Below are 25,497 nucleotides of genomic sequence, written 5' to 3' on the forward strand. Positions count from 1 at the left end.
ACTAAAATTGTCACTGTGACAGTGGTAGTTTCCAAACTCATCTGATACGTCTGAAGGTGGTACACAATCAATACAATCTAAATATATAAGTTAATATCGCTAAATTTCCCAGCTCGACTAGTTTCATGTCTTTTTATCTCACTACTTAATACATCTTTTGTGCTATTTTGCCGGTTATTAGAGCGCTCATCACTGTATTTCTGGTATATCCAGGGAATGTCTACAAAATATATTTTGAATGTCCAGAGAACATTCGTGGACATTCATGGAATGTTCCAATAAGACATTCAGGTAATGTTTAAAATGCTGACACAGGATTTTCCTGGGATGTTCAGGGAACATGTTTTCGGGGATATTCCAGGAATTTTTCAATGTCTGTGTACCTTCTATGGACCTATATGGAATATTTTGGTGTTATTACCGCCGCACTCCACTTGCGATTTGTAATCAGGAAGATTGAACACATTGTTTCAAATACAAGTCAATCCATTTGTGACTAAATAATCATGGACTGACTTCTATTTGAAAGAATGTGTTCAATCTTCACAACTACAAATCGCAAGTGGAGTCCGGCGCTTAGGGCTACTTCCTCTTTGGTATTATGTATTATACTACAGAAATCAGGAACTTTCCTTCTAAATATATGTATGCATCTTGGCCATCAAACATATTCTTCGAAACATTTTTTTAAGGGGTTACATAGGTCTTGTGGGTAAAAAAAGTGACTTTTTAAAAAAATTATATCTCGAAAACTAAAATTTATGTTTATTTATAATTGGAACATGTAAAAGTATAGTACTTAAGGTAGTCTCAAAAAAAGTTTCAGCCAAAAATATTCATTTTTGTAGAGTTTAAGTTTTTTTTTGCGTTGGCAGCATAACTAAGTCCAGTCTCATCTGAAATCAAAAAGTTTCTTGTAGTTTATACCTCTGGCTAGAATATGAACGAAGGAATTAAAAAAAATGAAATTTGAATATTTTACATAAGTTTAAACACATTTTTGACCCCAATTTTTCTCATTTTTAAAGTAGTTTTTTTTTATAAAACAAAAATGACCTCATCTAATTAAAAATCCTTTGTTCATTCACTAGCCAGAGGTATAAACTACAAGAAACTTTGATTTCAGATGAGACTGGACTTTTAGGCTGCTCACCGCAAAAAAGGGCTGTTGTCGAAAAATTGCAGTCAACTCTACAAAAATGAATATTTTTGGCTGAAATTTTTTTGAGAGTACTATACTTTTACATGTTTCAATTATAAATAAAAATAATTTTTAGTTTCCAAGATATAATTTTTTTTAAAAGTCACTTTTTTTACCTGCAAGACAACAACTTGTTGATTTCAAATTGTAACAGTTGTTTTGCAAAGTATGCTGCCCTCTTGTATTTTCTGTGTTATCTTCATCATACAATTACTTCATCTAAAAATTTTCTGCGAAAAAAAAATAAACCAAAAGTTTAACCACCTTCACACCACAGAATCAAGAATCAAGTTACACAAATTTTCAAACACCTCACCTGACACAGCGTCTCAAGTACGATTGCGCGAATTGGTAAATATAACTCCGTACGACCACGCAACTCGAAACACAAGTACGCAAACACGGTTGCGTGAAGCGTGGCTCGCAATCGTGAAATTTACGAGACTTGCTCGACCTGTAGATTCTTGTTCTAAAATTGCCTTTAGGTCTGCGTCCCAGTTAAGAGTCCTGGTAAACAGTACTCCCAAGTAGGTCGCAGTCGGGCTGAGAACAAGCCTTTCTCCCATCAATCTCAGTGGGTATTGGTCGTCATCATTTCTAATGATTTTAGCTGACACAGAAGGGGCGCGAAACACAATTGTTGTTGTTTTGTTCGCGTTCAGCGTGACTCTCCACTTACAACACCAATCCCCAACCGCATCCAACAGAGCCTGGGCTCTTCTGTGGATGAGTAATGGGTTGTATCGAGAAGTTGTCGTGAGTAGAGCCGTGTCGTGTGCATAGAGAAACAGCCGAGTGCCTGGGATATTTTGGTTTGTGATGTCACTGTTGTAGATAATGTACAGCAGTGGTGCTAGGACTGAACCCTGGGGAACTCCAGCTTGTGGAGTGAAGGGGGTAGACTTTTGATCGCTTACTTTCACTCGGACAGTTCGGTTGTGGAGGTATGAGTGTACAATTTTGGTAAATTGTAATGGTAGCCCGATGTCCAGAGGCTTCCGAACAAGTCCGTCGTGCCAGACCTGATCGAAAGCTTTCTGCACATCCAGGAATGTGGCTATGGCGAATGAACCATCGTTGATGGTTTGAGTAACTTAAGTTGTGAAATCTATTAATGCATGTTTAGTAGATTTACCAGACTGGAATCCATATTGAAATTTTGGGATGATGTTGTGTGTTTCGAGAAAGTTATTGAGCCTTTCTTTTAGGATTAGCTCAAGAACTTGACCCAGAGTGTTTATTAGTGAGATTGGTCTGTAGGATTCCACGTCGGTTCGGGGGTTTGCCTTTTTTCAAAAGCATGATGGTATTGGCCACTTTCCAAGAAGTAGGGAAGTGGCTGTTTTTGAGACATGCATTGAATATTTTAGTTAGAAGAGGGATGATACTCTCAGGAAGTTTCTTGAGGCACCTACGGTTGATGCCATCAGGTCCGGGAGCGCTGTTTTTACCTATTTGGCAAAAGCTCTCCGTTTCCCTGTTTGTGAGGGGGTCCATGATGGGATCATAGACTGGAACGTGGTAGTTGAGAGTAACATTTACTATGTATTCTGTGTGGAGTTTAAATAAGCGATCAAAGTTTGGGTTGTCTGGAGTTTGAAAGTTGTTTTGAAGCGAATTTCTGAATTTTAAATTCCGATTTTGACAAATTTGATTTTATAATAAAAAATTAAGTAATCGTGTGGGGAAAAAAATAAATATGCCATTTTAATTGCCTATTTGTCTTATTTGTAAAATTCATATTAGAGTTTTCAAAAAGCGTATACAGGGTGAAATTTTTTCTAAGGCCAAAACGAAATAATTTTTTAAATCCGGACCTGATTTTTCTCTAGTTTGAATAAATCAGTTGATTAGATGGTACCTAACGTAAATTACTTATCTGTGCAAAAAAAATTAATTTTTGTAATAAAAGTTATTTTTTTTTAAATCTATGGTTCACTTTACCAAACTTTTAATTCATTGTGAAATTTGATTTTTTTATAAAAAATTAAGTAATCGTGTGCGGAAAAAAATAAATATGCGATTTTAATTGCCTATTTGTCTAATTTGTAAAATTCATATTACAGTTTTCAAAAAGCATATACGGGGTGAAATTTGTTCTAAGACCCAAACGAATTAATTTTTTTAAAGCCGGACCTGATTTTTTTCTAGTTTGAATAAATTAGTTGATTAGGTGGTAATAGTGTAACGATTTGCCAAAATAAGAGACACATCGATCTGACCGTTCAAAAATTATGACGAATATAAATTTCTGTCAAAATGCGAAACTCGCCCTGTATATTATTAAACAATGGGAGCAGACACTTTTTAATGGTCATTTGTTATTCCCCATAGGAGCCTCTATACGAGGTAGGAGTATGTACAGTTCCTCATGACTCACCCTGTATAAAGTTGAAGCTTGGATAATTACGAATGCAACTGAAAAAAGACTTGCCAGCTTTGAAATGTCGTGGTATCAAAGAAGGTGGAACATATCATGGACACAACACGTAACAAACGAAAACATTAAGACGGATGGAAATAAAAAAAATAAATACTCAACAGTACGATGAAGAAAAATGAGTTACTTTGGTCACATACCAATAAATGAAAAATATGAGATGATGCAATTGGTTATACAAGGGAAAGTGGAAGGAAAAAGAGGACCGTGGGTGACGTACGTCCTATTTGAAAATTTAAAGCAGTGCGAAATCGAAAAACAAAATGGAACTATTCAGAACTACTGCAAAGTAAAATGGGGTATGATTATCGCTAATGGACTTAAAGAATAAGTTACACGAAGTAGAATATTGCAGTTGCGTAACTTAGGAAATTTATTGAAGTGATAGTTGAAATATATTATATGTCTCTTTAATGAGTGAAAAACCTTTTAGACGATAAATTGAGTTAACTGGTCAAGTATAGCCAATTGTCTCCCAGAAATATATGGCATTGTATGTTGTACGACTCCAAAAAATGTATGCATTATTAATTAAATGCGCTATTGTAATTTTTGTTGTTTACAGATTCTTCCCAAACATGTATGATGGTATTTGGCGAAAGTTGTCCTTCGGTTTCCAATGAACTACATGAGTGGTCAATAGATATACCAAATAACGAACTAAATGTTGAAGAATCAAAAACAAAACGTCGCAATGTGAGTATATAACTATAATAATAAATAAATTAATGTACCACGTAATTTCTTGTGTCACGCATATTGTCAAAGTATAAAATGTGAACCAAACATTACAGCAATTATATTTGTGTACATTTGTTATTGTTATAAATATATATTTTGTAATTTTGCATGGTCAGTTAATATACTTTGTATTTAATCATTGACTTACTAATATACGTTGTTGACAAAATTTAACCCAATTATGACAAATATCGATTAACTATGGATTATAATTAATTAAATAAAATTAATTTAATAAAATTATTTTTCTCTATTTATAAGAATTATTATAAAGTTAACCGTTTTTCTTATTCTTCCTAGTTCTTTTAAAGATTTTTATACTTTTATTATCATCTTAGCAACCATTTATATCAACTGACTACCTTTTTGTGTTTCATCTTTTTTTCTCATTTAGTCTCCTACTATTCCCACTCTAATCTGTTTGCCATATTTTATAGTTCAGGAAATAAGTTTTTCTCGGGATATCACAATAGCCAGGTATTTGAAGAGTTATTCCGTTAATATACAGGGTGTAACAAAAATACAGGTCATAAAATGAACCACATATTCTGATACCAAATATAGTTCGATTGAACTTAACTTACCTTAGTACAAATGCGCACATAAAAAAATTACAGTTCTTTGAAGTTATAAAATGAAAATCGATTTTTTCCAATATATCGAATCTTAAAAAAAATATAATAGTTAAACAGATTGTTTTTAAAACTTCTTTTGCCTCTTAGTGTTCTTTCGATAAGCCAGTTTTTATCTCAGCTTATTTTTTAATATATTTACATACAATTTTTATGGGGGTTTTGTTCCCTTAAACCCTACAAATGTTTGAGTACGTTCCAATTACATTATGATTGTGGTACCATTAGTTAAACACAATGTTTTTAAAACAGTTTTTATTGAGATGTGGCTTCTTTTTTTAATATGTTTCAAAATATACCTGAAAATTTTAAATTATAAATAAAAATATATGTGTGTGTGTTATCTAATTTCCTGACTGTGGACTTAATCGATTACCCGTGTTGAGCTGCCCCCCCCCCCACTCGCAAAAATTAAAAAACAAATAGCGCTGGTTTATGAGCCGTTTATGAGCTTTCATATTCCGCAAATTAAAAAATTTTGAGCTGGTTACACTGAGCAGGAATTTAATATTTTACACCCCTCCCCCCCACACTACTTAAAAATAGGGATAATGAATCGATCTTTGCGGCAGAATTACGAGCTATTTATGAGCTCTCGAAGTTATATAGTTTCAATTTTTGAGCTCATCCCCTTCACCCCCAAACAACCCTTTAATTGATTTAACTTAAGAGAAAAATTAAAATATATCGTATCGTAGCCCCCCCCCCCACACACTAAGTCCCTGCCCAGTGCGACGAACTCAAAATTTTTAATTTACGGAATATGAATGTAAAGTCCCTGCCCAGTGCGACGAACTCAAAATTTTTAATTTACGGAATATGAAAGCTCATAAATCAGCGCTATTTGTTTTTTAATTTTTGCAAGTGGGGTGGCAGCTCAACAGGGGTTAATCCATTGGCCGAACTTATTTTCTATTGTGATTAAAATAAGATTTTGTATTTTAAAGATATACCTAGATATAAAGATATACCTAGAAGCATGTCGACGACTCAACATGAACATATCCACGCAGAAAACAAAATGCATTACCATTGCGAAAGACCCAATTAGATGCAAGCTAGTGGTAGAGGGGAACCCATAGAACAGCTAAACCAGTTCAAATATCTAGGTGTAGAGTTATCAAGTTATCATGGCCCAGCCAGAGACGTAAGAGGACAAATTAACAAGGCCGCTGTCTTGTCCGGATTTTTGAGAGATGTGGTCTGGAACAACCCATATATGAGAATGGACAGCAAAGTTAGAATTTATAAAACTTGCATCAGACCTGTTATGACCTATGGCATTGAATCAAGAGAAGACACAAATAAAACCAAAAGCATGCTACGAACAGCCAAAATGAAGACACTAAGAGCAATAGCAGGGAAGGCAAGAAGAGATAGAATACGAAACAACATCATCAGGGAACAATGTGGCGTGCAAGATGTATTCAGATGGGGCAGACAAAGACGAAGAGAATAGTTCAGTCATGTAAAAATAATCGAGGAGCACAGACTACCAAGAATTGCTCTAGAAGGAAAACCAGCAGGCAAGCGTCCACCGGGGAGACCACCAAAAAGATGGAGAGATAGCTGGCAGTCTACCTCTCAAGAAATACTTCAACGTCGGAATTAACAGATCAACAGATCTACAACAAGTATAAGAAGAAGAAGAGTACCTAGATTCCATAACAATAAATGGATACTCTAGTCTTTATCTACTACGATACAATATCACACATCTATGTACACATATCTACACACACCCAAACTTATATGGAATCACCTTGTATTTCAAAGTAATATTTATTTCTTTTGAAAAAACTTGTTATTGTTGCGAAGAATAAAGGTTTTTATTGAAAATAAACAAATATATAAGTCAATCGGATAGTACAGCTCGGTACGGTATAGGTTATTTGCTTGAGTTGCAAATTGAACGAAAATAAATAAACTAACTTTTGCGTCCAAAAACGAAAATACGCCTGATGTGGGGTTATAGAACTTACAATGAGGAAAGATTATTGGCCTTGTAGAGAAAGTAATGTTCTCAGAGGAACATAGCTGTAGAGCTAGGCGTAATACAGGGCGTTCTGTCCAAAACCTATGCTAGATAACAGGAACTAGGAAAGCTCAAAAATAAAGCAAGGGGGAAAGCCGCCAAAAGTAATAACGGCTCTCCAAGATCGTTTAATTGTCCAATCAGCTGGAAGACACCCAACCATTTCTCACCTGCAGCTCCAAAGGCAGCTTTTGGAAGCTACAGGTGTAACTGTTTCAGTTGAAACGATAAGAAGAAGAGTTCGTACCAAGAAGTATACAGCAGGAGACAGTTATGGGTTCCAGAGTTATTCCAGGATTTGTGTAAAATCAGATGACCCATGAAATCGTGTACTTAGAGGTCGAGGAAGACAAGCAAGAACGAAAACTGTCATATCTGTTCACAAATATACAAGAGGAAGTGTAATGTTCTGTAGAGGAATTGTGATCCGTAAAAAACTCCTTTCTTTAATTTTCATCTAATCAACTTTAACTGCTCATAGGTATGCTGATAACCTGTAGTCAGGTTCTGGAGAGGTGCAACAGGAGAAAATTTAATTTTATTGCATGATAATGGACCTCTACATACCATTAGAGTGGCTACAGACATCATTGAAGCAGAAGAGTGGAGTGGCTCCCTTGTTTGGAGTGGCCTGCTTGCTCACCCGAGCTTAATCCTATAGAGTATTTGTGGGATACGCTTAAAATAAAAATTAGAGCTTGCCGGGATAATCCACAAAACACCGCAAGGCTAGTACAAACTGCTCTTAAAGGATGCAGCAACCAGTGCCGAATTTAGTTCATGGACCGCCGGGGGCTACGTCATACTATACTGCCACTCTCCAGTAGGTATAGATGCGTCTTAGGTTAACAATTCATTAAAACTATTTTAATATTATTAGGTAATTTATTACAAATATACAAAAAAGCCACAAAGACACAAACTCACAACTTATATAAAGTAAATTAACATAATTATTTATTTCTTATTAAAATTTCTTCAGCAACTAAAAAGAGAAGTACTTTCCATAGTGCATTCTGCTGCATGTTGCACAATCAAATTTACGGAATGGGCTGCACATAGTACATATTTTGCCAAAGTATTCCTAGATTTTATTCGGCTTGGAGACCGCTATAAGCCCCGGCGCAAATTGATCCTAAGCGAGACACAACCTGGCACCGGCGCGGCAAGTTGCGTAGAGAGTTCTGCGCATCCTAATATTAGTGAATATACAGTGCCAGGTCTAGCATGCGAACGTTTGTCATCGACGTACAGTTTTCTTGGACCTTGGGACGCGTGACTCACCGTTAGATGTTTATTTTTACGTGTTTTTGTTTGCGAGATGGAAGTATCTGAAATGAGTACGGATGGTATTTATGATAAACGGCGATATATTTTACACTATCTTTATGAATAACATTTTATTGCTCTGTTGTATCAATCAGCACTACTCAACAATTTTCCTTTATTCGTTTTAATATTTTATTGCAATAGTAGGGAATATAATATATCTGATTAAAACAGTGAATTTATTACATGTTAATTATTTTTAATTTCTTGTGACGTATCTAATGTAGGTTTAGCCAATAAATCAAAGTTATGCGTTTACAAGAGCATATTATTTGAAAAATATGGAGTACCATAATGTGTCATAACTATTATCTCCTTTATACAGGTAAAAAAATTGTTTAGTATGTATTTCTTAAATCCACACAATCATTGGAAAATGATTCATGGTATTTAAAAATATCTGTTAATGACACTGTTATCGACAAAGTGGATCAATTTCAAACTTGTCATCATATTAGACTTTTGTTTATCGTTAAAAATTAAATGATGGTTGTGAATTGTATTTTTTGTGTTATTTAATATTTTAGCAAAATGCATACAGTCGGAAAAATGAAAGAATACCCATGAACGAACATATAAAACAAGCTGTATTTTCCTGTCACCGTGTCACAAAGAAAATTGTCCAGTGCAAGTACATGTAACAATAATTATTACATGTATTTGCGCTGGCCAATTTTTTGTGTGACACGGTGACAGGAAAATACAGCGTGTTTTATATGTTCGTTCATGGGTATTATTTCATTTTTCCTTCTGTAATAAGCAAAAATCTTATTTACAACATGCGAACCGTTTTTGGAACCACAATCAATGCAGTGTTTAACTTATGCTTGTTATTATGAAGGTATGTAGAAATAAAATACTCAGTGTAAGATATCTTTTTATGCACCCCCTTATGATCAAAATAGATGTTTTCGAAAGTCATACCCCTACGACTACTAGGGACGTGTAAGATATTTTTAAAACGTTACTAGTTACAAGTACGAAACTACGGATTTCAGGTTGCCTACTCAATTCAGTAGAAGGAACAGATACTACATCAGTATTTTATAATCAGTACCACTTAGAACCGGTATCAAAAGTAACCGTTACATGTCCGCACTGATTTTGCCCGTCTCTATTCGCCACGTCGATGGCCAACGGTTGGGTTGGGTTGTGTTCAATATGCAGCACGCTAGAAAAATAAATGCACGGGTCACCCGTCCCGCCGGCGCAGGTTGTGACTCGCTTAGGTTCAATTTGCGCCGCGTCTAAACGCCAGACAGACATGTTATTCGCATTGTCATACGATTGTCCCCTGCAGTCATCGACATTTATATTCAGGTTGGACAAAATTTTTACAATGCTGGCTTCCATATCTTCGGCTTTGTAGCCAGTGTTGTCTAAAAACTGTATGAACCTCTCGACAGGTGTTCCGGTGTCCGAGCAATATCTAATAATGAATGTCAGTTGATATATGTACTTGTTATATCAGGCGTAGAGTCAACATTGATTGAATAATATTTGCCACAATGAATTTGTTTTACAATTTCTTCTAATATGTGGTCCGAAAGCACTTGTAAAAATTCAAAACAAATCGTTTTTGAAAAATAAGATACTGAACCACAGCCATTTGAAGCATATTTTTCAATATGTTCTTTTAAAACAGGATCATATTCCGCCAACAACTCTAGTAATCCAAGGTAGTTGCCATTGCTAGTAGAAATAAATTTTTCGTTGGTTCCTCTAAAAGGTAGTCTCCTACTAGCTAAGAATTTTATGACACTAACGACTGTTTGTCTTTACTTTGTAATATGTTTCGCCAATATGTGGTCTCATGTTCAATCTGTTGCCGCAGAGAATCATCGATCTTTCTCATACTCTGTGAATTTCTTGAAATAAAATTTTTAAGATGTTCTAAATCAACGACTGACCTTTCATGACTGTCACATTTTTCTTTAGTCTTTTTCCAGTTGTCAAATCCAGTAAAAGAGGAAAAAGTGTAGTTTTCGCTTGAAAAGAGTCGACAATATAAGCAAAATAAAGAGCCTGTGCTTTTGGAATAAACTAACCAGTCACGCCGGATTTTTTCACCATTCTTTAAAATTTATAGAATAGTGATTTAGTGCAGTACCTGTTTTGTTTTCCTATTCTTCTTTTTGAAGATTCAAAGTCTAAAGAATTAAGATCCTGTGTTTTGAATTCTTTCAGCACTTCATCTACACAATTTCTTGGCCAGAATTTTGGATCTGGTAAATCAACTCGATTAACACCACTTTCGACTAGAATTTGACGTTTAGGAGAACTCTTTTCAGGATGTAACTCGATATCACAAAGTGGATCTGAATTTGCTGTGGATGAATCTTCTCGACGTGATGAAGATCCTGCTGCAAATTTTATTTTATTAAAAAAGTAACTAAAACAGTCAAATAAACCTACCTTCTAAAACATCTGAAACTGTTGCAATTGGATCGTCTTGAAAAGAAGTGCTCGTTGGTGTAGAAAACTTTAAAACAACTACTTTCAATTTGTTTGTTAAATACTTTATTGTTTTATTTAATTGTTATGTATTTGTTATTAAATTGCTTTAAAATAAAAATTGTTTGACTTCGTGTGTTTGTTTTTTTAAATTCGCACGAAATAGTAAGAAATAATATCAGACGATTCCATATAAGTTTGGGTGTGTATATATCATATAATATATTCTAGTATTATTCAACATTATTCTTTGTCGTATGATTTTTTATTATTTTTTCATTTTTTTTATTTTTTATTTTTATTTTGTTTTATTTTTTTATTATTATATAAGGAATGTCAACAAGGAGTACTTCTCTGCTCAGGGGTCTTTCAGAGCAATGTACACACACAAGACTAGACCACGGAAAAAAAGGTAGACAAATGGGATAAACACAGGTATTATTTATTCACAATTTTAATTTTATACTAAGTATATGTATTTAATTAGGATCTCATATACACTTTTGTCTAAACTAGATAATATTGTTATTAGATTAAAAGGTCTTGTAATATTGGTTTCTCTATATACTTGATTCATGAATTGATTTATTTCTATTATCCTTAGTCTACAGTTTAGTATCATGTGTTCTGCAGATCCTAACTCACCACATTCACAAAGATTACTATCACTAAGACCTATTTTAAAGTGTTCTGGAATTAGGCAGTGTCCAAATCTAAGTCTGCATATATGTAACAAACAACGATTTTTTCGCCGTGATACTCGTGATAGTGATTAAACCAGGATTTAGCTGGAATATTTAATTGTACGTTTTTGTAGAATAGCCCTTTTGTTGAGTTGTTATACCATTGTTACCAGGTCTTGGTTTTATTTCTCCGGTAATGTTAGCGTAAACAGCATTTAATGTTAATTTATATTCACTTTCAATTTCTTGTTCGGTAGGCTTCTTGGCTAAAGTCTCTACTATTTCATTGTGTTTAAGATTAGAGTGGGCTTTTGTCCAACAAAATGATATTTGTTTGCCCTTAGACTTAAGTGCGATATATGCTTTAATAGTTTCAATATACTTATATGTAGTTTGATATGTCCTTCAAACTTTCCAGTTTAAGTAACGCAGTTTTGCTGTTTGTAAGGATTAGAAATTTCTCTTTGTTATTGTTTATACTGCTTATATACTGCATTGCTCTCAGTATTGTAATAAGTTCAGCTGAAAATGTGGTCATATTTTAATTAAGTCATATACTCTCTTTATACCTTGTGTGGTCCCACACAGCAGCGATCACCCTCGAATTCATTTTTGAGGCATCGGTATAAATTTGGTAATGTTCCGGAAATAAAGATTCTATATCCAAATTAAACATTGCATTCCTTAAGTAAACTGGAAATTTCGAATAATCTCTCATGTAAGTTGGTTACATGTTTGGTATATTGTTTAGATTTATCTGAAACATGGGTGGCAGCGTTGATGTGTGTAGTTTATTTTTAAATTGTCTTAATCTATTGTAACTTTCAGCAAGTAGTAATGTTGGCTTTCTCCTCCAGTATTCAGTGGTCATTTATACAAAGTTTGTGGCAATTGTTACATATTATGCTCTCTTTAGCAATCATTTTAGTTATAAATTTTTCACACATACTTTTCCTTCTTAACCATGGTGGTGGTTCATTACATTCTAGGTTTAGGTTTGATATTTTAGTACTCAACAAAGCTCCTATACATAACCTGAGGAACTTACTTGAAATTATGTCTATTTTTTTAAGATGAGTTTTGGCGGCTTGATTGTAAAAATAACATCCGTAATCTAATATTGATCTTATATGTTATATACGATCTATAAATTAGTAATGCTATGTTGGTATCTGCTCCCCAATTTGTATAACTTACTGCTCGTAACGCATTGTAACCTTTATCAGCTCTTGCTACGATGTACTCAATATTATGATCTTTCCAAATCATTTTCCTATCAAGTATAATACCCAAATATTTAAGTTTAGGTTGAACTTTAAACGAGGCATTTTGCAACTCCACTATTTCTGGAATGTTTCGTTTTCGGGAGAATATGCAAGCTTGTGTTTTTTTGGTTGATATGTTTAATGCTATTTGATCTAGGTTTTCTTGTAGACGTTTAAATATTTTATTTATTTTTCTACTGCCTTGTTCTATTTCCAGTTGATCTACATATATGCATATATCATCTGCGAATTGTAACATTTTACCTTGTTTGCTATTAATTATGCTTTGACCTATATGTGCTGTATAGATAGTGTATAATATTGGACTTAAAATGCTCCTCTAAGGTAACCCGATGTTTGAAACACTGGGTCCTATTAGTTTGTTATTAATTTAAAGATAAAGAGTTCTATTGATGTAAAGTTCATGAAGTTTCCAGCACAGTGTTTCTGGCAGTCCTATTTCCTTCATTTTGTGATATAGAAGGTGTAGGTTAACATTGTCAAAATAGAGTTTCTCATTGTCAAAAAATAAGAGTTTAAAATTCTGCATATTCAAAATAAAGGCCTTAAGCTATCTTTTTTAGAATCTATGGAAATTAATAAATTGAAAAATACGGATATAATTCTGAATGACCAACTCGAGACAAACAGCTCCCCACTCCTCAACCTCTTCAGTTAAAGACTTAAAAAGGCAAACACATTGTAAACTATATCACTTGAGAAAGGCACTCTGCCGAAACAGCTGTAGTCACTTAGTTGTAATAAATTTTGTGGAAGTATAGAAAACTAACGTTTTCAGTGTTTTATTATTAGATTGTCATATGAATTTTCTATGTCTATGAATGTAGCAAATACCGCCTTGTTGGCGGAAAATGACTTATATATATCCAGTATTAAGTGCATTAAATTGTTCATCGTAGAACATGATTTTCTAAAGCCAAATTGTGTTGCAGGTTTTAGAATTTTTAGAATTTTTTCTAACCATATTTCTAGTCTACATTTAATCATTCTCCATTTATCTTTGTATAATCTGTATAATCTTATTCACTTATAATCTTACTTAACCATTTACAAATCCGTATTGGATTTTATAAAAGGTCAATTATCTCGATAAGAACTGGCTTATCGAAAAAGTGTTACGAGACAGGCAGAATTTTTAAACTACAAAAGAGACTAGTGAGGATACTTGCAGAAGAAGAGTATAGGGAACACTGTAAATCTTTATTTCAGGAGTTAGGTATTATGCCACTACCTTCACCCGATGTATATGAGACGCTCATTGAAATTTATTCCAACAAAAGTAAGCTTAAGGCGGCGCCAGACATGCGGTATTTGGCAAATACTGAACAAGTGCTCGCTATTTGCCTATTAGTGTGGAGGGGTTGCTTGCTATTTGGCATTTACCAATTTTAGTGCTTGTCGAATATTTGTCGTGTTACCGTACGTTGTCGGTCTTTTCAACACTTCAAAGTAAACAAATATTCGCCGTGGTGAATCTCGAACAAATGTCGAATATGTGGTGCAAGGTGCTTGCCGTTTAACGAACACTTTCATGAGCACTCAAATATTTGATATTTAGCAAGCACTTGTTCAGTAATTGCCAAATACCGCATATCTGGCGCCGCCTTTAAAGGTATGTATAGTGTATAGATATGCGCGCCGTGTGTACGCCGTGCGATCTTGGCGCCGACAGAAGTTGGATCGTATGCGCACCGCTTGTGTGCCACTTGAAAACACGTACTAACGCGTACTAATCTAACGAACCCGCCACGAACGCGTACCGCACACACGGCGCGAAGGGTTCGGTGCACATATCTATACGTACCTTAACATAAACTCCAACTTCCATGATCATAATATAAGATCTAGAGATACTATTAAAACACAACGTTTTAGGTTGACAAAAGTATAAAAAATTCGACTGATGTTGGTTTATAGAACTTTTTGCCAGATGAAGTAAAAAGTCTTCACTTACAATCGTTTAAGGTTAAAATAAAATCACAATTTTTAAAACATTATTTTTATTTTTAAAGACAGAGTACCTAAGTACAGCTTTTATACAATAGTGCTAGTTTGATAAGAGTTTTTGCAGATTATGACAATATTTCATGTTTTTGGGTTATTTCAAATTTTTTACGTTTTATCTTTGTTTGTCATTTCTTAAATTGTTAGTTTTAAATATCAATTTGTTATAATATTTAAATTTAAATTTTACTAAAATGTTATATCTATTATAAATAATTATAAAATTGTATCACTATTCTTTTGACCTGTCAAAAACAAATTTTGTATACCTATTGACCAAATAAATTATATTCTATTCTATTCTATGTCCTGTAATTATGACATGTTGTGCTAAGAATGACGTCTTCTCTTTTCTTTCAATGGCATTACGATGCTCGTAGGGGTCGCCAACTTCTTGAAAATTTCAAGACAGGAAATAATTTTAGATTTCAAGACAAGACAAGAAATTGTATATCAATACCAAGATTTCTTGTCAAGAAAACAAGAAATCTTGAAATATCTTGACTAATAATGAAAAATCTCAAACGTATTTCTTTGTGAAAAAAATAAGATTATTTTAACATAACATATTTTAATTTAATAAACACTTTTTTTGCTAAAATCATTTACATGCGATCCGCAGGTACATAATATGTTGCTGGGGTTCCGAGAAAATCCTTGGCCATTTTCGATAATGACGGGTAGATATTTTCGTGTCTTCTCCACCAATCAAGTATATTCTCAGACCAGTATATTCTGACCTAGGCTTATTTATAAGGTATCATTGTTTGCGTTCTTAAATAATAAGTAATATCTAAATCAAATTCGTTATCTTCTTTTTTCAGACTAAGTGCTGGCTCTGGTAGTGGATTCTGTAGATCATTCTGGGATTTATTAAAATAGTAAGCGTTAAATATTTCTTCAAATTTTTGTACTGCCTCTGATTGTAGAAGCTTTTTCCAAGATGAAGAGGAAAATGCCTCTACTTTATGCCGAGGATCCAAAATAAGAACTATCCCATATATCCAATTAGTTTTGTTACAATGTTTTAGTATTTTATCTCTCGCAGCTTGAATGAAGTAAATTATTACTCGTCGGTAGTGTCTCTATCAATTTAATTATCAAATAAATGGGCCCAATATTTCCAGTTTGTCTAAAAGAAAGTTTACTCCAATTACCACCAATGGGAGTGTGCAATATTTTCCCCTTCGAGCCTTGGAGTATTGAAGAAAGTGTTTTAAAGCTTCTCAGATACTGACAAAATTTACTGATCAGAACCCATTCTTTATCTAATATTTTGCATGTATTTAGATTTGCGATCGGGACTCCCCCCAGTGGCCGTGTTAGCACGCAACGCAATAAAAAGGTCGCCGGGAAATCACCGGACCGGGTAATCAAGAAATTTCAAAATCTTGAAATTTCTTGAGTCAAGACAAGATATAAAATGTCAAGACAAGATTTTTTTTAAATTTCTTGATTTTTTTTCAAGACAAGACAAGAAGTTGTTGTCAAGACAAGAATTCTAGTCTTGTCGAACCCTAGATGTTCGTCACGTCTAAGCTGTATTCTTCGATTGGTCTGTCCGATATACCTGCGATTTTTCGCAGTCCTTACAAGGGATTTTGATTTTGTATACCTTTTGGGACAAGGGATTTTTGTTTTTGCGGATGATAATATGCTTGAGATTTTCCTGTCGGTGTAAAGTAGGGTCTCTATTTTGTTTTTCCTTATAAATCTGCTGATTTTATCTGTGGTACCCTTTATATAGGGAAAGACAGTTTCTTAAATTGGTTTTTCTTCTTTTCCTCGATCGTGTACGTGGAGAAGCCATTTTTTTAAAGAAATGTATTACTATTGTGCAGAGACGTAACAAACTCCGTCGGGGCCCCCCTGCAGAATTGGAAATGGGGCCCCTTTAAAAAATTACTAAATGCGACATGTGTTACAAATAACTACGTATAATATGTCGTTACAGCCCAGTAAATGAACGTAAAATATAGCAATACCGTGTAATTTTTCAGTGTCACCACCGAAGTGGTCAACTCAAGACTTTTCGAGTTATTTATGAGTAAAAAGTTTATTGTTCAACAAACAAAACACGTTTCTAGACGATTTTTCGCAAATTTGTAATTTCGAGTAAGTATTTGATCGAAAAGAATATTGTTAGCAAAAATGTAGCTTATAAAAGAATGAAACAAAAATTAAGTTTATCGACCCAGTAAAAGAAAAGTTGTAGCTAATGAAAAGTTTTTTTTATACGTCAAATTCCAAATCGAATATTTTAACATGAAATAACAAAAAAATGAAATACTTTTCGTGGAAAACTCAGAACTTTTTTAAAGTGTTTAAAAAAAACTTTATTTTTATTTTTTACAAAAGTTTCTAGCATCAAACCTAAGCCAGTTTCCCTCAAAACACTGTTAATCCCATTTTTTGGTAAAGGAATTGTGAAAATCTCCCCCTATCTAGCACCCCAAATGAATCTAATCATTATCGCTTTACAAATTACTTAACTTTTTTTATATGATCTGTAAGTTTCACAGGTTCAAAGTGTTTATTTTTGAAAGGGATCTAGTTGAAAGGGCTTGAATGAGTCACTAATCACGAGTATATGCAAATTTTAAACAGCCATATATTAACCAATTTTTGTCTTAAAGAATAAAGCCAACATATTTATAAAAGCAAAACCTACATTTCTTTACTCTTTGAGATTTTTCGTATCACTAATTCTTTTTAATTCATTCTGAAAAAAGGCATTTTTCCAAAATAAAAAAACTTTTTTTACTATAAAATCATTTTTTTTTTTTCAAAAATAAGAACTTTGAAACGGTCAAACGTACAGATCATATAAAAAAAAGGGACTAACTTTATTTTGAGCATAACTCGTATAGTTTTGGTGCTAGAAACTTTATAAAAAATAATAATAAAGCTTTTTTTGTAACATTTAAAAAAGTTTTAATGAGTTTTTCCCGAAAAGTGCTTCATTTTTTGGTTATTTCACGTTGAAATATTCGATTTGGAATTGGACGAATAAGAATAATTTTTCATGAGCTTCAACTGTGCTTTTACTGTGTCGATGGACTTCATAAATAAGTACACCATTTTTTTTGTATCTTAAATGCTACACTTTTGGTACAAATATTTTTCGATATCTAATATTTAATTCGATTAAATACTTATTTTTGAGTTATTTGCGAAAAACCCGTCTGAAAACGTGATTTTTTTTGTTGACAAATAAACATTTTCACTCGTAAATGACTTGAAAAGTATTAACATAGATAATGAAACTCGATAGAACAAAAGTAGTAGCCTTACACCTAAAGGTAAGGCTTAGGACTAAGTAAGTAAGAACAAAAGTTGATTATAATTAGTCAATTTATGCATTTCCGGACTTATTTTAAACGTATATTTTTGGCCCCAAGAAGTGCTGTCACCGTCGAAGTAGTAAAAGCAACCAACGACATAAGACTAACTTTGAAGTGGAGTGTAACTAGAACCTAAATCCAAATTGTCAAACAAATACATCCGTCGTGACGCTGATAATTTCACTCCAAAACTGTGATTTACTGAACTATTGGTGTATTCATGCATTGTTTATGACGATTTACATTTTTCATCTTTATTGGTATAGAATAAAATACAACAAAAATTACTAAATAATTACATTAGTACATAGTATTATTCTATGAGAAGAACAACTTTCTTCGTGCACTACTATCAGCGAGTTCTACAATTTTATTAATTCGGATGGGCAACTTCATTTTCAATACTGCACTGCTTAAAAAACGTATGTATGCGGATAATATAACAACACATTTTTAAATATATTAGACGAAAGATGGGGCCCCTGACATATTGGGGCCCCCCGTAAGTTTCATGCTGCGGGGGCCTCTGATACGCCTCTGAATAATTGTATGTATCGAAATACTAAACGTGGGTAGAGATTAAAGAGGAAACCCATTTCTAGATTTAGAAATATTGTTCTAAAATTCGGCAAATTGCAATTCTCAAATCTTTCAATAGTCACGTACAAAGCATTATAGTTTTTCGTCACCATAAAAGTTCGAGAGACCGGAAAGGATATATACACACGTAAAATAATATATAACAGATTTTTACATAATATCAGACGACAAAATGGGGCCCCTGATCGATTGGGGCCCCCCGCAAGCTTAATGCTGCGGAGGCCTCTGTTACGCCCCTGCTATTGTGTGAAATGTATATTGTAATATCATCTGCTGATTCATCCAGCGATTTTCTAAAGTTGATTTCAGACTTCAGAGTATATGTTAAATAGTACTATAATAATAGTTACAGTTATAAACAAGCAATATATCGCCTAAAAATGGTCCAAAGCATTCGTGGACATAAACGCACTTAAATGAGTTTTTTTTGTTGTAGGTGGAAATACCGGTTTTAAAAGTACTACATATATCTGATACCCACTTAGATCTAGACTATTTAGCAGGGTCACCCGCAAACTGTGACGAACCGTTGTGCTGCAGAAATTACAGTACCCCCTCTAGTACCGAACCTTTAGTTCCGGCTGGAAGGTAAGTAGGTACTTTATAATTTTGTAAATATAGATAATTAAATTTTATCTATGTATGTATAATATTATCTATATAGAAAAATTTAATATTAAGCATTGCTCATCCTTGAAATATTTTTGAAATAAAAAAATATGAAAAAAAAATTTTTAGGAAACGCTTTTCTTTAGTTCCGAGTGACTAAAATTAAAAATATTAAAAAATCAACTAAAAAGCAAAAAATAAAAAAAAAATGAAAAAATCCAACACATTCGTCAAAGAAAAGCGTGGCGCGTCTTCACCGAATAAACGGTTTTCGCCCCACGCTTTTCTTTGACGAATGTGTTGGATTTTTTCAATTTTTTTTTTATTTTTTGCTTTTTAGTTGATTTTTTAACCCATTCATGCCCAGAATTCCCTAGTGATTTTTTTTGTGTAATATTTTAGTCACGGAACTTCTATGGTACCTTAAATGTAAAAATGGTAATTGAAACCTTATCAGCATCTAACTGCCAAAATGGCAGCCCGGCAACTCTAGTTGCCACTGGGATTAAGCGGTGTAAATATAAAAATAAACGAAAAAATTAGTATATATTTATTAAATTCAGTTAATAACATCTAACAACAAAAATTCTATGTGTGAAACACTTTAAAACAGTTGTCAAGGTGTAATGCAATGTCACATTTAATACAAAGATAGGATGTCCGATTGCCACAGACCTTACAACGGCGATACTTGGACGCACCTTTCTGAATAATATGATCAGTGTGGTCTTTTCGGAGTTCTTGAAGTACAGGTGAAAAATTCAAAGACGTTCTGACACCAGGTATTTTTGGAAGGGTTCCAAACGATTTCAAAAGATAAACTGTGCATTGGCGCCTAAAGTTCAACAATGGTATATCATAACCAAGTCGACGATATAAGAGCCAACCTTGTACACATGCGGCATCTACAGCCCATGAAAAAAAAGGCCACCACCATTTTTTTGATCTAATTCGGCAACGGTAAGAAGCCACGAATTGATCCATTATATCAACGCCTCCCATGTTGCTGTTGTACTGTTCAACGGGACCTGGAATATCGATTGTAATCTTTTTTTTTCTGCACGAGAATATCTGCTTGCTTTTTTCATAGGATATACTTTGTCACAATTGGTAAGCATTGTGACAACGTTATTATCATTCCAGCGAACGAGCAAAAGATCTCCAGACGATGAAGTAGGCACGTCACCTTTCTTTTTTTTTCCACGCACTTTTTTCTGGCAGTTTCATTGAGGCATTACAGCGATTTTTACGCAATGTTCCTGTGCCTCCAATTTCTCTGGAACTTAATTCTTGCAACAATGCAACCGACGTAAAAAGATTGTCAAAATAAAGTCTGTGTCCTTTTTTCAATTGCATGTGATCAATTAGACCTAAGCAAAAAAAGCCGCAACAACAATAAACTTAACATACAGAAACTTAAGTCAGAAGAAACAAAAGAAAATTTGAAACATGAAATCAACACAAATCTAGATAGAAACCCAAGAAATAATTGCAACGTAGAACAACAGTGGCAATTCTTCAAAACCTCTATATTAGATCCAAGTAAGAAAGTACTTACAACAACCAAATGTAAGAAAGAAGAATGGATGACGGAGGAAATTCTAGAGTTGATGAATGAAAGAAGAAAAAACAAAACAATTAATAAGCCTCGCTATAAACAGCTTCAAAACCAAATAAGAAGAAAAATTAGGGAGGCTAAAGAAACCTACTTCTCTGAAAAATGTAAAGAAATAGAAGAACTTCAAAACATATATGACAACTTCAACCTACATAAAAAAGTCAAAGAACTAGCCGGAATAGGAAATAGAAGAACCTCAAATATATTGCTCGACAAAAACGGAAATACTATAATAGAGACAGAACGAAAACTACGACAATGGAAAGAGTACATCGAGGAACTATTTCATGACCAGAGAGAAGCTAGTACATCCGTAGATAGCCAAACCGGAGATGTAGGCCCAGAGATATCCAAATCAGAGGTTAGTCAGGCAATAAACTCTATGAAAACCAATAAATCTGCTGGTCCAGATGAATTACCTAGCGAGCTGATAAAGTTGGTCAACGAGAAAAACCTGGACATAATAGTAGAACTGTTCAACGCTATCTATACTACGGGAATCATCCCTAGAGAAATGTTGACATCAGCATTTGTGTGTTTGCCAAAAAAAGTGAATGCCAAAGAATGCAGTGACTACCGAACCATAAGCTTAATGTCACATACCTTGAAAATTCTGCTGAAAATTATCCACGCCAGAGTACACTCTAAACTGGAGCTGGATATTAGTGACACTCAATATGGGTTCCGCAATGGAATGGGCACCAGAGAGGCATTATTCTCCTTCAACGTGCTGACACAGAGATGTTTGGATGTTAACCGTTCTCTTTACGTCTGTTTTATAGACTACAATAAAGCATTTGATAAAATAAAACATGACCGACTCATGGAAATTCTAAAAACTAAAAACCTAGATGAAAGAGATTTAAGACTAATAACACATCTCTATTACAATCAGCGAGCAATAGTAAGAATTGAAACAGAAACATCTGAAGAAATGGAAATAAAAAGAGGAGTCAGGCAAGGCTGCATACTATCACCTCTATTATTTAACGCTTATTCTGAAGAGGTAATGCGAGAAACTCTGGAAGATGAAACAGTCGGCATAAGAGTAAATGGAGTCTTAGTTAACAACATCAGATATGCAGATGATACAGTAATAATAGCCGATAATTTACAAGACCTGCAAATACTCATGAGTAAAATAGTAAGGTGTAGTAGGGAGTACGGACTCTCTCTCAATATCAAAAAGACAAAGTTTATGAAAATTAGTAAAAACAACCATAATACTAACGAAATCTTGATAGTAGAGGGCCAGCAGATCGAAAGAGTAAAAAAGTACACTTACCTAGGGACACTTATAACCGAAAATAATGACTACACTGCAGAAATCAAAGTCAGAATCGAGAAAGCACGTTCTAATTTTATGAAAATGAAAAAGGTCCTATGTAGTAAAGATTTAACATTAGCTCTTAAAGTACGCCTAACAAAATGCTACGTATATAGTGTACTATACTATGGACTGGAATCATGGACGTTAAATGTAGAGACAATGAGACGACTTAACGCCTTTGAAATGTGGACGTATAGAAGAATTATGAGGGTTTCCTGGGTAGATAGAGTTACGAACAATGAAGTACTGAGAAGAATAGGTAAAGAGAAGGAAGTTGAACTGACAATTAAAGAAAGAAAACTACAGTACCTCGGACATGTGATGCGGGGCGAGAAGTATGGCATCCTGCGACTCATAATGCAGGGAAAGATAGATGGCAGAAGAAGCATCGGCAGAAGACGAATTTCATGGCTGAAGAACCTGAGAGAATGGTTTGGATGCAGCTCAAAACAACTATTTAGAGCTACTGCCTCAAAAATTAAAATAGCTATGATGATTGCCAACCTCCGTAGCGGAGATGGCACCTGAAGAAGAATTAGACCTATAACAACATCACCACCTTGTCCTAGACCAGTTTGAGGAAGGCGAGTGGAAGAGCCACAATACGGTTCAACATGATGGATGTAACCCGAAGGATAGGCAGCTACCCACAGTTTGTACCCAAATCTAGTGGGTTTACCCCTTATAAATTGCTTACTTCCATGTCTCCCGTAATACGGAATCATACTCTCATCGACGCTAACAGTGGGACCAGGAGTAATTTGCTTGAATGCAGAATTTAGCATATCTAACAAAGGGCGAAATTTGTACATTCGATCAGTACCGTCATTGGACTGATTATCGGCGAGATGAATGAAACTCATGAGTTCGTCAAAACGATTTCGTCTCATTGTATTTGAGACTATTGGTGTATGAACGTCTTCATCTACAGTCCAGTAAAGCCGTCTGCAAGGCAGTGGATGATATCCCGATAAGAGCAAAACCGCAACAAACGTTAAAATTTCTGCCGAAGTGGCGTTCAGATTATGAACTAATTTTTGCCCAGCATAAGAGTTTGTTTCGCGAACAATGTGCTCTATTATATCTTGTGTAAAGTAACACCTAAATGCGTCATTCGGGCTTTTAACTGTTTCTTTCAAAAGATCCTCTACATTTGGCCGGTATTCGTTGTCGGGTTCAGGAACCTTCGAAGAAAATTCAAAAATATTTGATTTCCATGTAGTTGGATTTAGACGTGGTCGTTTGGCAGATTTCGGGCATTTGGAGTTACATGGTTGAGAAATATTATTCTGTCGAGAGGTACTTGGTTGGGAAACGTTGTTAGTATCATCTGCAGCTTTAATTTCATGACTGTACTTCACACTTACTTGAGAGCGCAGGATACGACCTGGAAGATGATTGGTATCGCCGGCCACTTCTTCATCCGAGAAATCAGAATCCTTATCTGTATCTGCATCTGGAGGTTCTTCGGGAGGAAAAATCGATATATATTCAGGCATTTCATTTTCTTCTTCGAGAGCCTCCAGAAGTTCGTGAAAAATTAACCCCTTGCCATCTCTTCCTCGTACATACCTGAAAATAACAAACGATAATCCATATTCCCAGTGGCAACTCAAGTTGCCATGTACTTTTATATATGTATATTGAAAAAAGTAAATCCCTCACGAATAACAATTATAGTTAAAAATTGCGACAAAAGCTTGCTATTGAAGAAAATAAATCTTTGGTTTGAAAAAATATATATACATATTTGTATACTTACATTGAACTGTCGGCTGCCATGAATATAACTAAACACATATAACACCACTAAGAAAACTATCGATACAAACTGGTTGAATGATACATACAAACTGTGGCTTTGCTGAATTTGTTAGCCGATAACCCCCTCCACCTAACTTAAGTGCACTTTGCGAATTACACATTGGGAGAGGGGCGGGGAAGACATTCATAGGCGCGGCAACTGTAGTTGCCACCGGGCATGAATGGGTTAATATTGTTAATTTTAGTCACTCGGAACTAAAGAAAAGCGTTTCCTAAAAATTTTTTTTTCATATTTTTTTATTTTTTCCTTTTTAGTCTTACACTTTTCAAACATTAAAATATATCGTCATTTTATTAAAATATGTATAAAACATATGATGTACAAACATGAAAGGTAGTCGGGATCGGCAAAAAATTTGAAACTATTGTTTATTTATGAAACATAACGTAAACAATTAACGTAAAAAGTGAAATTATGTATAGTTCATATAATTAGCTACAATCTGTAAAAGTTTCAAGTTTCTTCATTGTAAAAAACAAGAGAATTTAAGCATTTTCTGGTTAAATCGTTTTTATATTTAAACAATTAACAAACATAAAAAATTATTGACTATTCGTGTATTGTTCCAGCGAATGCATATGTCTGCAAATTTTTAGTCATTTGCATTGAAGAAAAGGCAGTAAAATTAACGTCCAAAGATTTGACCCAAACGATTGAACTAAAGAAAAGCGTTTAATTAATACGCCAAAACGAATTCTAATGTTAATTGTAGCACAAAACGTCTCTACCGGTGGTTTTTCTAAGACTACGATAAAAACACGAATTTTTTGAATTCGAGTTTTGGGTGAGGTTCTGTTTCGTATTGTATTGAAATTTGACACGAATAACCGCCGATTTTTATATAAACAAATATATTTTCGTTCAATATTTCGTTATAAGCGTTCAAAATTTATATTTATATTAGCGTGTCATAATTAGATAATGTGTCATAATTTTAATTCTAGATCAATTGGTCGAACGCCATTGCTAGAGATCAATAACTCAAAATCAACTGCTCGAAAATGAATTGCTCGATATAAAAATTGATCGAAATACAAATTGCTCGAATAAAAAAGAAAATTATATGTCCAAATATTTATTCACAATAATGCAAAATTTGTAGGTATATAAGAGAGGTACATTTAATAGGACAAATTATGTGATATTCCACGTATATAATCACAGATATTAATTTGTGGTTCATAATATGTAATTGTTTATTAAATGCAATAACCTATCAACACTATCTCTATATCTTCTATGACCATTTTGAGGTTGTTTGCCACTTATGGATACTCGTTCTCAGAGGCATCTTTCAGTGCATCACAGTTTTTCGATTTCTTTCTAACGCATTAAGTTGGAAGTGACAGAAAAAATGGTACGTCCG

At 34.0% G+C, this 25,497-nt stretch overlaps 2 protein-coding genes across 2 annotated transcripts in view; one reads left to right on the forward strand and one right to left on the reverse strand.

The window, feature by feature from the left end:
- LOC114343276 (sphingomyelin phosphodiesterase-like) overlaps positions 1-25,497 on the forward strand; it is a 239,938-nt gene that overhangs the window by 79,033 nt on the left and 135,408 nt on the right. Inside the window, exons 5-6 of the mRNA XM_050641444.1 lie at positions 4,207-4,337; positions 19,186-19,337. Of these exons, the coding sequence (XP_050497401.1) occupies positions 4,207-4,337; positions 19,186-19,337 (283 nt within the window). The remainder of the gene's footprint in view (positions 1-4,206; positions 4,338-19,185; positions 19,338-25,497) is intronic.
- On the reverse strand, positions 19,917-24,180 carry LOC126878617 (piggyBac transposable element-derived protein 3-like). Its single transcript, XM_050641445.1, has 3 exons — positions 24,069-24,180; positions 22,848-23,878; positions 19,917-20,728 (listed from the first exon to the last, which is right to left on the reverse strand). Exons 1-3 carry the CDS (start codon positions 24,104-24,106, stop codon positions 20,541-20,543), a joined length of 1,257 nt encoding a protein of 418 aa, XP_050497402.1. The 5' UTR covers positions 24,107-24,180; the 3' UTR covers positions 19,917-20,540.

The sequence above is a fragment of the Diabrotica virgifera genome, chromosome 10 (genome assembly GCF_917563875.1).
Source record: "Diabrotica virgifera virgifera chromosome 10, PGI_DIABVI_V3a".
NCBI classification, from domain to species: Eukaryota; Metazoa; Arthropoda; class Insecta; order Coleoptera; family Chrysomelidae; genus Diabrotica; species Diabrotica virgifera.